The sequence below is a fragment of the Eschrichtius robustus genome, chromosome X (assembly GCF_028021215.1).
Source record: "Eschrichtius robustus isolate mEscRob2 chromosome X, mEscRob2.pri, whole genome shotgun sequence".
NCBI classification, from domain to species: Eukaryota; Metazoa; Chordata; class Mammalia; order Artiodactyla; family Eschrichtiidae; genus Eschrichtius; species Eschrichtius robustus.
In genome coordinates this window covers 74,933,939-74,951,016 of record NC_090845.1, presented here as the reverse complement: position 1 = coordinate 74,951,016, position 17,078 = coordinate 74,933,939, and the positions used below count along the sequence as shown (strand labels likewise).

General features: G+C 35.1%; 1 protein-coding gene across 1 annotated transcript in view; it reads left to right on the top strand.

Annotated features, from left to right (window-relative positions):
- Nucleotides 1-16,662, top strand: part of CHM (CHM Rab escort protein) — a 188,622-nt gene extending 171,960 nt beyond the window's left edge. The window contains exons 13-15 of the mRNA XM_068533890.1: nucleotides 2,525-2,623; nucleotides 7,993-8,153; nucleotides 13,997-16,662. Of these exons, the coding sequence (XP_068389991.1) occupies nucleotides 2,525-2,623; nucleotides 7,993-8,153; nucleotides 13,997-14,188 (452 nt within the window). The 3' untranslated portion in view covers nucleotides 14,189-16,662. The remainder of the gene's footprint in view (nucleotides 1-2,524; nucleotides 2,624-7,992; nucleotides 8,154-13,996) is intronic.
- Nucleotides 16,663-17,078: the final 416 nt, after the last annotated feature.

Genomic DNA, 17,078 nt, shown 5'->3' with positions numbered 1-17,078 from the left:
AATGAAATAATACTTCTGACATGCTTAGGGTAGTGTCTGACACATGCAAGTTCACCATACAGTAAATTCTAGATAATCTTTTAAATTCTTTTGAGAGTTTTAAAGATATATCTTAAAGCGTCTGTGAGCATTTCTCAGGCAGATTTAAATAATTTGAGGATTATCCACTTATGCTTTCCTTACTTCTACCATGGTCAGTCAGATAATTTTTCCACACTTCATATAAGTAACTAGTAAAATTTTCCCTATGCATGTGTATGCATACATATATTTGTATGCACATGTATGTCTTCCTAAGACTGTGAGTACTTAATGTCTGCTCATGGCAGGGAAGCGAATTGTCTTTAGCCACAAATGTTTATTAAACACCTATTGAAAAGTAAAAGTTATATTCGACAAAGAGGAAAACTGACTCTAAAACTTGCCCTTGCTAAAGACTTATGAGCTGTATGAAGATTAATAAACCAATTTTGAAAATAATCTGAATTTAAAAAAAAATAATACAGTCAACCTCTGATTTGAAAAGAAGCAATAAATTGAGAGTGACTTATACAAGGAAGTGACATAGATAACAGGAAAAGCGGGTAATAAGCAGGGAGAAAAAATAGTTGTTCGTATCTTAAATTTGTAAATGAATTAATAATGTAGCATCTAAGCAGAATCAAGGTATTAGAATTCAAGGTATAGATGTCTTTAATTTTTCCTTCTAAGAATTGTAATAAAACTTATTAAGTACAAGATGATAATCTGACTTTATTACTAGAAATTTTTGCTAGCATTCCATGAACTGAATGAACTCTGTTACACTGTTAGGAAACATAAGGATATAGTTACTCTGGTGTATTTATTTTATATATCCTGATTTATAGAACTAGTAGTTTACCGTTAAGATATTTTTGAAAATATACTGTTTTATTTATATTCATGTTCATCTGCTTTTCCCCCTAGTGTACGTTAATTGAATAGGAAAGAACTGGAAAATTGAGAACTTTGGCATGAACGTTGGTATTTTGTGAGACTGTGGGATAATAGAGACAGGACAGTTTCTCTCAAGTGTTACATCAGAGATTTCTGCCTTTATAGTTATATACTCTGTTTAATTCAGCATTTATCTAGGGACTTTAAACTCCCTCCCTACCAAAGTTATATTGCGTTTGAAAATTTTAAGTTCATTAGGAATAATTTTGTTGTAAAGGTTATTATACCTTTTGAAATACTGTATATCCTTCAATATCCCAGAACCAATGGGAATCATTGTTACATTCATATAAAAACATTGCTTAAATAAGGTAGATATTTTATTAGGCCATACATAAGACAGGAACTTTCTTAGAATATCACTTTCTTTGGTGCACCTGGAAAAAAATACTACAAAATTTGATTTTAGCTCACATGGTTATTAAGAGTCCCTTTATGCTTAGATATATTTTAGAGTAGAATGTGGAATTAATTTTAATAAAGAGAATTCTATTCTGATGTTGCGCTTCCATGATAAACTTTGAACCATGTTCCTGGGGTTTAAAAAAGTCTACTAGCCTAAAGTAAACTTTTAGAAAAGAAGTGCATGTACTTCTCTACTGGTGTTTTAGGAGTAGGAATGTCTCAGTTCTTATACTTTTCTCTAATATATATTCTTTCTGCCATAATTCTGTTCTGCCCTAAACCCTTTCCAAAACCACAAGAATTACTCCCATTTAGGGATCCCCTTAGTTCTTCCTTTCAGTATGTAGAACCTTTTGTCCTTCCTTTGCCCTTTGTATGTAGGCCTTTAGGAATTCTAAGTGCCTTAGGCTACAGTATTTCACTTCTGTGAAGGACCTTTTTTGTACATGATATTCTCTAACCCAAACATTCTCTGAGGTCTGGACCCCATGAACCTGTAAATGCAAAACAAAGTGATTTGGAAATCCTGAAAATATTACACAAGTTTTGACTTGTGCCATATTATGGACTTTTAAGTATATGTATGATTCAAACTAAGCTAACAGTGTTCCCTAAAAAACTTTCTTAGAGAACCCTATAATGAATAGATGATTTGTTTTTAACTTATCAGTAAAGCTTGTATAAATGGGTTTTTCTGTCTGAAGAATATTGTGTGTTCTCTAGGTAAAAAAAATAGTCCACTTTTAGTCTTTTTTATACAATATTTTGCTTAGCAATCCTTTATCCACCCTCGTTGGGAATGTTATAAGGATAGCTTAAGCTCTTTCTATGAATAAATGGTTTCCTAAGCTTTTTTATCTTGCTGGTTTTACATAACAACCATCAACTGGTACTTAGTCTTGAGTCTTAGTGTGCTCCCTCTTGGTTATTAGTTAACATATATTTTCACTATTTTTTTAACACACATAGCATATTGTTATGGTTTTTACATGTCCCCCATCACTAGATTATAAAGTTCTTAAAGGCAGGAGCCATGACATGCTTGGCTCTATTCCGCATGGCACCAGCTTAGTGCCTTGAATATGAGTACACAGTGAAATTTGTGATAAGCAGGAACTCAAAATATTTTTTTTTTAAACAGATTTGGTTCATTTGACTTGTACATCTTCTAAAACAGCAAGAGAAGATTTAGAACCAGTTGTGCAGAAATTGTTTACTCCATATACCGAAAAGGAGATAGGTAAGAACAATAATCAGTGATTCATGATGGAAAGGTAACGTGACCACTTTATTCCTCTTTAGAGATCTCAGGAAGGTTTCTGCAACCTGAATTGAAAGGTGATGTATTCAGCACCAGTGCTTACATGTTTTACTAGGATGACTAAGCACATTCTCTTCCTAAAAATGGGGAAATATTTATAATGATAAGGGAAAAAGCTACATCTCACACACAATGTATATAATTAAGTGCAAAAACATACATTTATATGTGTACATACTCATATGCATAGAAAAAAAGACTGTCAGGAAATCTCTCAATTTTGGTGGGATTATGTATAATTTCTTTTCCTTTTAATTTTCTTTATTTTATAGATGTTGTATGAAGAGCATATATTCCTTTATCAGAAAAAGTTATCTTCATTTATAAAGAAAAAAAAAAACTTAGTTCAACTGAGAGAAGGTTCAGCTATTAATTGGCAAACATAGGAATCCTTCCTAACCAATAATTGTCTTTTCATGCATAGCATGCTAGTGATGTGATAAATATTTAGCTTTCAAAACATATATGCCACTTTGCTGCCTACTCACGGTGGAAAGATGCTTTTCAACCACGAATTTTTTAACTTTTCTCCCCGCATCATAGGGTAGCCCTTGTAGCTGTGAATGGAACAAATTGTAGTGAATTCTATGTGTAGGTGATCAAAACATGGCCTGATGGATCTTATTCATTTATATGAAGTGACGGTGATTTTCATTAAGGATTTGGATGTCCACTTGAATCCTGGCCAGTTCATTAATTCATATATCTTCATTTTCTTTGGATGTTATGTTTGTTCAGGCAACCATTTATTTACCCTTACCTATTGTATTTCCTTTTAGTTCATCTTCTGTGTGTCTTCTTTGTTTTCTTTGCAAGATAGTGCATAAAGGGGCATTTACATTTACATAGGAAAACAAACTGCTCCATTCTCAGGAGCTAAGATCAATATAATTAATTTTTGGGGGGGCTGCTTGAATCAAATTCTGCAATCTGAAAATTTACTTCACTTTAGTTTGGAATTTAATTTGTTTCATATTTACTTTTTTTTTTCATTGGAAAGTCTCATATAAATGTATTGTTAAAAATTTGATTGCAGAGTTACGGTACACAATAATATTCCTAAATGTAAAATGGAATCATAGTTTTATCTTTGGCTTTAGTTACCTTGCTTATAAAAACTCAGAATTCCTTCTTTATTTCTGAATTTTTTCATAACTTTTGGTTGTAATTTCATTGTGTGGTGGTCCCAAATAATATACTAAATTTGAATATTGTATCATTGCTCTTCACTTTTTAAATGCATTTTCTTTTTTTAAAAATCGAGATGGGGAAATTACATATTCATTACTTAGCATCCTCTAGCCATTTTAGATTTTTAAACATTAATCTTAATGGTTAATGTGATCCCATTTTGAAATGATGTATTGTTTAGAACCTGAGTGAAATTCTTTAGTAAGAACTATGTGCTCAGAGGGGTCCTCAGGTGCACTGAGGCACTGAAAAGCCAGTTTTCACTGACACATAGGCCTTTTTATCATCAGGATGAAGTAGTGGTCATATTTTAATTAAAATGTCAGAACAAATACTGTTGGAGTTATTGAAAATGAATCACCAGATAAGTGAGCACTGGGCCATGGCAGGTCAAAGAGGCAAAGTCACCTGGAGAAGAGAACTCAATTCATTTTCCTGCCTAAATGAGGAAGAAGGAACTTTATGAGCAATATGAACTTTTAATACATTAAAGCACATTCTTCTCTGTAGCAAAAGCCCCTATTTTCACAGATTGATGGCTTTTACTATTATGTTTTAATTATTTGACAATGATATGAAACTTTATGCTTTAAAGCTTTATAAATATTTTGTTTTAAAATGTGTGCCAGAGGAATAACATTATTTAAGCTTATTTTCTTTTTATTCGACTTCTATGTTCTGTGTAGCGCTGTGCTTCATGAGCTTTTGTGAAAGTCAGCCTAGTCACTTTGCAATGAAGTATATTTATCGTATTAAAAGATAATGTTCTCTTCTCAAACACAGTACTTCTTTGCCTTTGTATCTGAGGAATCCAATAGCCTTGTGAAGGTATTCCTTCTATTCCCTCTCTTTCTTACTTGTTCATGCTTAAGATATCAGCTGGAGCTCTTGACATATGCTCTGTCTTAAGAAGCAGTTGTACTAGTACTTCTAAGAGCCCTACTTCCCAGGCTCCTTTAAGAACATCAGAGATCTCTAAACTCTTCCCTACTTCACAGTCCAAGGAAATTTCAGATACTTTATGCTTAATAAACCTGATTCTGCAGGTGAGAAAATGAGGTGATTGCTCACCATTCATATGTGCATTAATTCTTCCAGATTCCATAATATCCTTCAAAGCACGGGTAGAACTTTCCTAAGTGGTTTCTTATTTTACCCAGGAAATTGAGATTTTTCCATACAAATTGAAGCAAGAATTTCATTAGTACAATATCTTCAAATGTCTGCAGTGTAATATCATCACTGCACCATCTTCTTTCTCTTTTTCGCTCCATTGGGCACAGCATGTGGCGTTATCTCATTCTATCTCATTCAGTTCCTATCTCAAAAAAGCAGCACTGCCTAAAAACAGGAATTCCCCTTATAGGTGTCATTTTGAAATAGGTGGCTGGTGAGGGTGTTTTTACTGAGCTGAGAAGTAAAATGCCTTATCTTAATTCCTTTTTGTATTTGTTGTGTCCAGTCTAGGTCACAGCTGTGGCAGTCTCCTACTCTCTTGGTCTTGTGCTACTGGGCTATGTTGCTAAAATAGTTCACTCTCTCCCTAAACATGGCATGCAGCTATAGACTATTTGTTGCTTTTATTTGGTGTGCCACTGTTGATTTTCTTCAGCCTACTTTATTCTGTACTTGCCCCAGTTTAATTCGCCCAAGATTTTATTCTAAATTACCTATTACTTGTTTAGTCCTTTGCACAATCTAATTGAATGAAATGAGCTATTACAGAAAACCAATTCTGTTTCTGGCCAAGTGATGTATTCCTAGCCAAACCTCGACAGCTTTAATATTTTTTTGACAATTTTGCACTGCACAATTGCATGTTATTTTTCCAGCTATCTCTCTGCCTTCCAGCTGGCCTCAAAGAAAGATGAAGCAATGACATGTTTCTTTGAGGGTTTTAAGGTCAAAGCCCGATAACTCCCTTGTATCTAGAGCATTTATCTTCAGCCTATGTCAACTTTTCATCTTCCTCTCGGTTTCTTTTCAAAACTTCAACCTCTATGAAATTTCTTTCCTATAATTGAATTATTCACTTCCCCTAACTTTTATTGAGTGAAAGCCCTCCTCTGAGCTGGAAGTTTCATAAAATATAAGATAAGCTCTCTTAGTATATGCTTAGAAATGGAATGAGCAATATTAAAGGACTTCCAGACCTTAGCTCACTTTTCTGCAATGCTCCTAGAGTCTGGTTTCACAAGTGATAGGCAGTATGTTTAGCTATCTTCCTGTAAGATTTACTGAAACTAAGCTCACCAATAAATTTACTAAGAGCCATATGGTTTTAGCTGTGAAATATGTCTCTTATGTTCCTTTGTTTTGTCAGTAAGTAGGTTTTGCCACCTATTGTGTGCTTTACATGAAGTTAGTGATACCTTAGACTCATAGATCTTAGCATTAGAAAGGGGCATCTTAAAGGATCACTTCATCCAGAGTTTCTTCATCCTATCACATTAATAATTATGGATTATTCAGGATGAACTAGAAAAAGAACATATTTGGTATTGTTGTAGTGGAGACATTTTAAATTAAGTATAATAAAAAACCTATTTGTCCTGAATTGGGGAATGGGACATTCTTTTTAACTGAGGAACGCAATTTGCTAACTTTTCTACACTGATTATAAATCTACCAATAAGAGTTAATTAACTAGATAATTATACCTTTAGAATTTTCTTTATGATTCACAAGGTGCCTTATGGTCTTGGGTAATAGTCATTCACATCCTTTATTATCATTGTACAGAATTTGAATTTTTCTTCAGATCCAGGCTAAGAAAACACTGTAGTCAATAAATATATTAACAGCAATATTTTCTGTTTTCAACCAAAGAAAATGTAATTATAACACTTCTAAAGAAGAGAGGCATAGAAATAATTATTAAGGTAGCAAGGATTAGGCTTTAGGTATTGAGATTAAGAGAGCTGGATCTTTTAATAAGCACATCATGCTTTGATTATACCTGAAAGCAGAATTAAAATTGGTTCAGAAATTATTCATTGAGCATCTGTTATGTGCTAGGCTCTGTATTAGGGAGCATGAAAGAGCAAGAGAATAAGGACTAAGTCTACTTCATCTTTGTATCCCCAGCTCCTAGCCTGATGCCTAACACATAATAGATGCTTGCTGTAAATGAGAGAATGTGCACTGAAAACAGCTTACAGTCTCATAATCATATTTTTGTTATTTGTTTGTTGGTTGGCATTACTTTTGTAATCTAGTAGGACAGAGTGTTAGTGAGTTAGGATATCCAATTTTTAATCCTGTATATACTATTTTTTAATAACAGCTTTATTGAGCGCCACATACCATACAATTCACCCATTTAAAGTATAAAATCCAATGTTTTTTAATGTATTGTTCAAACATCACCACAGTCAATTTTAGAATATTTCCATCACTCCAAAAAGAAACCCATACCCCATACCCATTAGCCATTAACCTGCACTTACCCTCAATTCCCCCACAGCCCTAGGTAACCCTAATCTACTTCCTGTCTTTTTTTGAGGGGGGTGGGGCGGGCATGCCACGCAGCTTGTGGGATCTTAGTTCCCCAACCAAGGATTGAACCTGGGCCTCGGCAGTGAAAGCACTGAGTCCTAACCACTGGACCACCAGGGAATTCCCCTACTTCCTGTCTTTATAGATTTCTCTATTCTGGTCATCTCATAATCCTGTATATAGTATTGACTTACTTTATAATTTTTTAAGTTGGTTTATCCATGTGAAACATAAGAAAATCAATTTATGCTAACTTCTCACTTCATTGGCATAATTTAAAGATGAATGTGATCATAAGCGCTTTCATACTGGTGATGAGAAGAGAAATCCAAGGGAACATGGTTGGAGTTAAATCTAAGTAACTTACTAATAATCAAAATAATTTTTAAAATCTAACTTGTCTTAGGTTGAAAAGCCATCATTGCTTGAAATATACACATGTATTAGAGTGTGTGGATACAGATTTACTATAGTTTACATACAAAGCTCTGATTTACTACAATATATAGTCGTAGCTTTGTTAGCAATTGGCTACATGTTGTAGTAATTGAGAGACATGTTGTGCTTTAGATGTAAGTAAAATTTATGTCTACATTTAGAAAATGAAGAAGTTGAAAAGCCAAGACTTCTGTGGGCTCTTTACTTCAATATGAGAGATTCTTCAGACGTCAGCAGGAACTCTTATAATGATTTACCATCCAACGTTTATGTCTGCTCTGGCCCAGACTGTGCTTTAGGAAATGATAATGCAGTCAAACAGGTAAGACTGTTGGTGTTTCTTGGTTTTATGTTAGGAAGTTGGTGTGGTAGGGAAAGTGAATTGTTTTTTCCTCTAGGAGGTGGGAAAAGAAACTAAAAAAGCATCTCTCTCATTTAATACCATCTCTGCAATTTGCCCCTAAACTTTTGCTCGGTGAACAACAAAGCCACTTTAATATCAAATATTTTCACATTCTTGAATATAATGATGAACTACAAGAGATTGTTATGAGTTCCATTGTGGGAATAAAGATAGAAGATGTTAGAAATACATATTCAGAAAAATGAATTTATAATGCCAGTATTCTAAAGAAACATTGCTTCTAATTTAAATGGTGGCCTATCATTGTATTTTGAAATACACAAACTTTTTCCTCTGTAAACTTGAGTCATTTCATAAGGAGTGTAACTAGTAAGGCATACAAAATGTATTTTTAAAATGGCACATTTTTAAGGCACATTCTTAACCATGGAAAAGAACATGTAGTTTTTCACAATTAACATGATTCCTTTCATGTTTTGACACAAGCTGGTGTCCCAAAGCTACTATAATAGATGCTGAGGAGTAGCACTCCTGGGCAGGGCTATGAATAGGTACGGGGCAGGTGACACAAAATGCCAAAAGTGAATTATGAGTCTACTCAGCTGAAAATTCATATGCATGTACAAACACACTTTTCTGTGCTTGACAGGAAGAGGAGAGCAGAAAATACAGTTTTTTAAGGTATAAGTCTAAACTTTTCACCAATATAGTTGACGCATCTGTTTATTGAATCAATAAATGGATAATTTAACGTTGTTCTAAGACCACAGATGGAAGTTTCATTCCCACTAGTGGTAGGGATCTTATAGGAGCAGATGGCCTTTTTGACCCTTTAATCTAATTTTTAGGCATAGCAGCAAGGCCATGACCTATACATTTACAGTTTTTTACCAGATTCTTTGTTTCGCATCTTCAGAGTCTAGTGGTGATCCAGGATAATCATATTTAGTCAGTGATAACAAACAAAAATAGGAAGTCACATCTCTCATCCATCATTTATTCTGTTAGTTTAATAGCAACTCAGGATGGTTCAATATGTACATTTATGGCTTAAAATGGCCAAGTCAGTTTTGCTTTGATGGTCCATTTTTTTCCAAGAAGAAATTACCAGCAAGTTATCAGCCAGGTAACTTTATTCCTGAGTGAACTTTAATGTTTTTTTTTAACCAAAATGGAAGGCCTTAAATAAGGACTTAATATAGAAGTGCTAATGTGATCTAAACTGCAAGCTAAAAGATTATAATTAAAGGATAATTTTATCATGAGATATTGATTCCCAAGAAGATAGACTTGAGTACAGTGTTTTCACAGAAGAAAACAGTAATAATGCTAATTTGGGTGCTAATTATTATATACTATTAATTATAAGTAGGTTTATATTTGTTATACAGCTTTTAACCTCACATCAGTTCTGGGAGAAATATTATAATGCCTACCTTAAAGGACATCAATAATAACATTTAAAAATAGCCAGTTTATTCAGATAAACTGTGTTCTAATTCCAGTGTATCATGCTGTGTTCATCCCAAACACTAACTGATGACTCTGTTTTCCAAATTGTCTCTAAAAGCCCTCAGAACATCACCTAAGCTTTGCCTGTGTAGGAAATATAAGTACCTGCAGATTTCATTTTTCTTTCTTTCTCTTTTTTTTTTTTTGAAATAAAATGCTTCATTTTGCTAGTTGGCAAGTTTGCATCTGCCCTTCTTATTTGTAAGTGTATAGATGTTGAATAACATAGACCTATCTCTCTTGTGTTCATATGAAGCTATTTATGATTTGAAGACATATGAAAAATATAAAGTAATCTGATCTGTTTATTACTTACAAGTTAAAAGTTGTGTGCAGGAGCATACCAAGATATTCCCTATTATGTGAATCTTTCTGTGACTTGCTAGTTTTTGTAGTTTATGTTACTCCAGTTTTTTTTTTCTGAACCTGACATAGATATTTCTTTTCTTAATACAGGGAGTGTTTCATTTACCCACAGATACTGATGAACAGACTGGTCTATAGTCCCTACTTGTCTGTACTCCCAAGCCAGTGATAGCTCCCTCCTTCTTCAGGAGCCCCCATTGCCTAGGAGCTGCCACTGCCTTGGGAACAAGAATAGTTAAATAGTACTGTACTCTGTATTATACTTAAGGTATGAAATGGGTTATATTGGCTGATGTGGACTGGGCTGGCAGTCTAACCACCATGTAGAATGTTGTTCATATGGACAGATCAGCAACTTGCTTATGACTTTTGGTACATAATTTGTAAGTTGAAGACCAGCTTTATAGGTCGTAGGAACTGTCAAGTTGCTCACATAGTGCAGTAGCATTCACTTTCTCAAGCCATTGAGGGAGAGGGCAATTTTAGGTGTCATATCTTCTGAAGCTTCCATTCATTGAGCATTTTCTATATGCCAGGCATTGTCCTAATCATCTCATATATATTATTGTATTTGGTTCTCACAACAACCCTATGAGGTAAGTATCTGTGACATCCCCCCCATTTTACAGATGAGGAAACTAAGCCCCAAAGGGGCTAAATAACTTTTCCAGAGATCACATAGCTGGTAAATTTTTTATCCAAGATTTAACCTCAAGTCTGTTGGACCCCAGTGCTTGTACACTCATCTAGTATACTATGCTACTTTCAACTCGTTAATGCAGATACATCCTAAATACATTAAACTGCTAGATTGACAAAATATTTGTTTGTTTTGTGTAGATGTATGTTAAAGAAACATAGGAATACCTAAATAACTCAACGTGTCCTCTCTGTACTTCCCAATATAAGGAAACTAATTCACAATATAATTAGCCCTTTTTAATTATTTTAACCACATGAAAGTCTTTACCCTTTAAGCTAACTTCTGGCTTTAAAAGAGCAAGGAAGATTAAAAGTTGACAATTAAGTACTCTGAACCAACCTCTTGGTGACAACTCTTAGAACTGGGGCTTAGTTGGCAAATGAAATGAAGTTCACCAAGAAGCATTAGACAGACCTTCCAGAAAGTGGCAGTTGACCCTAAAAGGTTCCAGCAGTTGGAAAGAGGAGAGACTTGGGAAAGGCTGGAGTCTGGCTGTAGGAAATTGGCATCAGAGAGGGCCAATGGCAGTGAGCTGAAGGTGGGATTTCCACAAGCAGGTAGAACACAAATAAAAGCAGGACGGCAACCTGCAATTGGTTGGCGGTCTTAGGACACACATTGTTCATGACAGGGATATACAAAAACAGGTCGAGTGGGATCCAGCCACAGGGACTGGAGTTCAGGAGAAAATCTATCCTACAGGGAGGTGGCAAAAGGGAGGCAAGGTGTGAGATACAGAGGAATTGGAGTAGAAGTAAGAGGAACAGTAATAATAATAGTAATAATGATAATTGTTACAATATTTATATTCAACATTTGTATAATATACGGTTTCTAAAGTTCTTCCATTTATATATATATATAATATATATATTATATATATAAATATATAAATATATATATATATAAAAAGAGAGAGAGAAAGAGAGATTCTACCCCATGCCTGGCACTAAGGATTCAGAGTTGACTAAAACCCAGTCATTATTCCTGGGTGAATCACTGTCTGGTAAAGGAGAAAAACGTGTAAACAAATGACATTGCAGTGCGGTATATGCAATAAGAGAATGATATCGAAAGTATAAAAGTAACATAGAGGAGCCATGAGTTGTATCTAGGAGTCAGAGAACCTTACAGGGAAGAATATAAAAGATGAGTAGCAATTCTTCATCCAAGTGATAGACAATCAAATTGATAGCATTTGCACCAGCCCAGGGTGTAACCATCATGGTATGTTTAAGAAAGTACCAATAAACAGGTAACAGTGTAGCAAAAAGCCTGAGAGGCAGAGATGGGATGAAGAAGAAGACGATGAGACCAGAGAAGATAGGCCTGAAGGGTGTTGTTTGCCATAAGAAGTATCTTGGATTTTTATCCTGTTAGAAGAGTTTTGAGCCAAAAAAAGGCATAAACAGAATTTCATTTTCCACTGACCCTTCTAAGGGCAACATAAAGATGGATTACACAGGGGAACCCTAGAGGCAAAGTGACCAGTCCAGTTCTGAGATGTTGCAGTTGTCCAGGGGAAAGATGATGCATGTCTGGTCTATGTCTCTAGTGGAGGAACAGGTGGAGTCAAGAACTAAGAGATAAAATTGATAGCATTTGCTGATTGATTGCATGCAGAGAGTAAAGGAGAAGGAGAACTTCTATAGGCAGACAAGGTAGAGATAACAGACACAATGACCATTAGAGGAACTAAAGTGTGAGGTAGAGGCTCTGTCTGACCTCAGTCCTGCTTCTAGGGACTAAATGTCTCCAGCAAAGATGTATATGGTAAGACCCCAGGATGGAAGCAAAGCGGGCATCTCAAATATTTAATTTCAAAATATCCATAATAAAATGGCATGTCTAAAAATATAACTTTGAACTATACTTAAGAAGGAAAGAAGCTATTTTTCTCTCCCTGCCCCTTCTTTCAACTCCACATCAAAGCTCAAAAGTTTCTGCTTAACCAACCCTTCACCCTATCCCAAAGATACTGGTTTTATTCACCTGATGTAGGAGTTTACCAGCTATAGATGGCCAAATGGCAAATAATTTCGATTTTGCAGCCCATAGAATGTATTTTGCAACTACTCAACTCCACCATTGCAGTGCAAAAGCAGCCGTAGACCATAGGTAAATGAATGAGGGTAACTGTCCCAATAAAGCTTTATTTATGAAAACAGGCAGCAGACTGGATCTGGCATGTGGGCCATAGTTGTCAACTCCTGGCGTAATGGATGACCTTGCGTGTACTTTGGGAAGAAGGGTTGAAGTGGTACAGACAGACATTGTAACCTTTAAAGCAAAACAAGCATATGTTTAAAACCCTTTAATGACGTTCTTTTACCAGTAGGCTAGAGTGCAAGCTCCCTAGCCTGTCAGGGACCCTTATCTAACAAAGAACTGTATTCATCTAAATAATAGTAGGAATATGTTTAGAATAGAATAACAGTGCTACCAGCCACATTTACTTTCTTGTATGTGTGTGTATTTGTTGTTAATTAAGATCACATTTACTTTATTATTCTCTTACCCTGCCAGACTAAGCTCAGCTTAAATCTCAACATTTTAATTTATGTTATTATTAATAACAATGATTACAGTTTCCAAATAGAGAGGCTTACTCTCTGCCATTCTATAGGCAAGGAGAGCAAGGCTCAGAAGCTGAGTAAGCATTCCCCAGATCACATCGCTGCTAAGTGGCAGAGCCAGCATTTGGGCATGGTTATCTCTTCAGTGTCCATTGTCTTGGACACTGTGTTATATTCCTCAAAGCACAGGGAGAGGAAAATTAGAAAAGCAAATAGTTGAGCAAACAGTGAAGAATTTTCTTGATTTGAACAATGACTTGTTAAACTTAGTATATGCTAAATTAGACTACAAATATCACAAACAGGCTCTATTAGGAAATTATATAAAGGATATTAAGGGAAATTGTATTTCTGTTGACATGTAGAATGAATGACCTTAAAATCTCAACTATTTGAGCACTTTATAAAGAGTCTTAGCAAGTACTGATATACTTGAAGGGTGGGCCTGAATGAATGTATAAATTAGAGGGAGAAAAGTCATGGAGTTCTGAAAGCAGTTTTTAGAAGGTCATGTGTGCTGTGTAAAGTTCTATAACTTAAAGAAAATTTTAAGGGTGATACTTCATTTTTTTGATAGTTCCAGAAAGGCACATACATTTTAAGTTAATGTTCAAAAACTCTTGTGCCCTTTCTTCCCTGGCCAGGCTGAAGCACTTTTCCAACAAATCTGCCCCAACGAAGACTTCTGTCCACCCCCACCAAATCCTGAAGACATTATCCTTGATGGAGACAGTTTACAACCAGAGGCTTCAGAATCCAGTGCTATACCAGAGGCCAACTCAGAGACTCCCAGGGAAAGCGCAAATCTGAGAAACCCAGAGGAGCCCTCTGAATAACGAGTATGCACCAAACTGAATAGCACATTTTGGAAAATCCTCCTAGCCTCAGAGTCCTCTTGATGGAAGAACTGTTTGAAAAATGTTACAAAGCAGCAGCCAGTTGACATGCAGAATTACCAAGAGAAACAGATGATAGAAATCCAAAAGGGAATTTTCCTTAAAAAGGACATTCCAAGACCACAAAACACTTGTAAAGCACATTGACTTGCCTGATTTAAGATACCAAACCTGTGGAATTAGCAGATAAAAATTATAAATGGATTGATTCCTAGAAATATAGCTATGTTTATGAAAGTGATCCTATGCATTGTTAATAATTCTATGGTATTAGGACAGCTTTTGCTTGCCACTTTGGATCTTTGTTTGAAAACCACATCTTCAAAATCTGCTTACATATTTCCTTTGATTATTTGAGTTATATTTTCTTTATGGGTATGAGCATCGTGTCACAAATGATAAAAGCATACGTAAATATAGCTGATAAAAACTAAAGTGTCATGATCCAGGCAGGAGCCTATGCTTGAAATAGAGGTTTGCTTTGTTTTCTATCTTGAGTATTGAAAATGCTAATATTAAAGTAGACATTTTTACAAACAAGTCATGAGTTCATTACTCAGTGTTTTTTTTTTTTTTCTTTTAAATGTTAGTAGTTATATTTGTATGTGAATCCTGAACACACTAGGAAGACTCAATACTGAAGAAATGGAAGGAACGATTTGAATAGGCTCATTGGTATTTGGAAATTCTGTCTAGTCGAGTATCTGGAGCACTAGCCTAATTGTCTATGGACCTAATTTAGTCCTAGCTATGCCACCGATGATATTAAGCAAATTGTTTAACTTCTGGGCCTCAGTTTCTCCATATGTCTACTGTATGAGAATGATTTTGAAGATAAATGCAGTGCCATCCTTAGAATGGTTTTTCTGGAATAAAAGTTGTTTCAGAATTTTCTCATTGACTTGAGGGTGAATATCAAAGATCTCATGCAGCAAATAATTGTTTGCCGTCACCTCCCCCAACACAATAGATCATAGTGTTCTTATTGCATTAAGCTTTTAAAATAAAAATCTATTTCCTTAATTAGTATTTTATAGTTTAATAGAAAAGTAAGCATAGTAACGTGGAATTGTGGTTTTGAATCTTGATAAGGAAAACAGTCTATAAACTCTTCATATTCCTCTTCTAGTAGGTAAACCTGAAACCACCAAGGACTCTAAATAGAATATGACAATTGGTAAACCCTAATATGCACTTAATATAAAAATATAAGGGCTGTACATAGGCAGCAAATCTAGTTACAGTGACAGTGCCTATATTAAAATCTTTCCAAATGCCAAGCTCTAATGGTTTACCTTTTTTGAGCAATAGTTTGGACTCAACAACTTATTTCAATAAATAAATACATTAAAAGTGTGTTGCCATGCAGTCTGGCCTATCTTGCTGATCAGAGAGCCATGGCTACAGTAGAAAGCACATAGTTCTTACATACTTCAGCTGCAGCAGGGCTCTGACCTCTCCAGATTTCAGAGAAGATCTTAAAGGAAGCCAGCTCTGTCAGGTCACAGCCTCATGAGAAATGGAAAGAATCAAGGAATGTAGCTCTTTCCTCACCTTTTAAACCCCCTGCGGATATAGCTGAATCCAGAAGAAAATCTTCCCAGCCTCTCAGGCTACTCCTAATCCTTCTCCCCATTGCATAGCCTCTCCCCTATCTCTTTAATCCCCTCTATCCCTTTCTTCCCCTTTTATAAAGTTATACAAATCAGGGACAATAGAATCACATTATAACCTACTTTGTTATATGGATTCAGATCTATCTTAAATCATATTTCCTGAAACCCAACTGCGGCATGCGCTAAATGCACAATACATACCTATAAGCACCGGGTATTGGCTCTGCCCCGCAGTACCAGCAATATAAAAGCTTCCACTATATGAGAGTATTGAGTCTGAATACAATTGCAGTAAGCTGCACCAATTAAGATATTGTACTTTGTTATAGTCTTAGAGTTAAGGCCTCTTGATGCAGCATGCACACTTGTGTAAACAGCCAATCAGGTACACCCAGAATGACTAGAAAAATACTGATAGCTTTACTACAGCTCTGTAGAACAATGAAGGAGATATTCTGTGGTCTCATGGCCCAGTCCATACTGTACCCTATTTCATCCATTAGCCAGCATCGGAATTTCTCTTCCAGGTTATTTATTAAATACTGTTGAAATGTTTAAAAGCTCCTGAATATGATTAGTGATGATTAAGATAATACACAACTGTTAAAAACCTGTTGTTAGAGAACTTTAGATATTTCCTGTTGCCTCAGAATGTAATAGAAATTATTCTAAGAGCATTCTTTTCAGCTATCTTAATTACTGCAAATACTTGTTTTCATAGCTTTAAAGGAAAACCTTTTAGTTTTGTTGTAAAACCGTAAGCCTGAAGTCATATGAATAAAATATAGATGCTGTATGTGATGCAGAAATTTCAGTAGCTAATTTTAAATTTTGAAAATAGCTATTATCAAAGAATTTTTATTCATGTGTTTAAAATGTTTATGTTATGCATGCTTCTTATTAACCAAAAATGATAATACCATTCAGTTTAGTGATCAACATGAAAACGGGTTACTAACCCTATGTTGCTACTGTATTTTTGTCTAGTTGGTATGCCTGCCCAGAAAAAGATAGATATATATGATATGTATATTACAAACATATATTTTTCTATAGGAAAACTGAGTTATAATTTCTCTGTCTTCTATGATATCTAGCTGCTCATAGGAAAATAGTCATGTTAATGGTTAACTTCTGGAATAGTAGTTTCTGAGATGGGCAGCCCTTTGTGTAAAATAATGGCCACACTAATGATTAACTTCTGTCACAGCTGT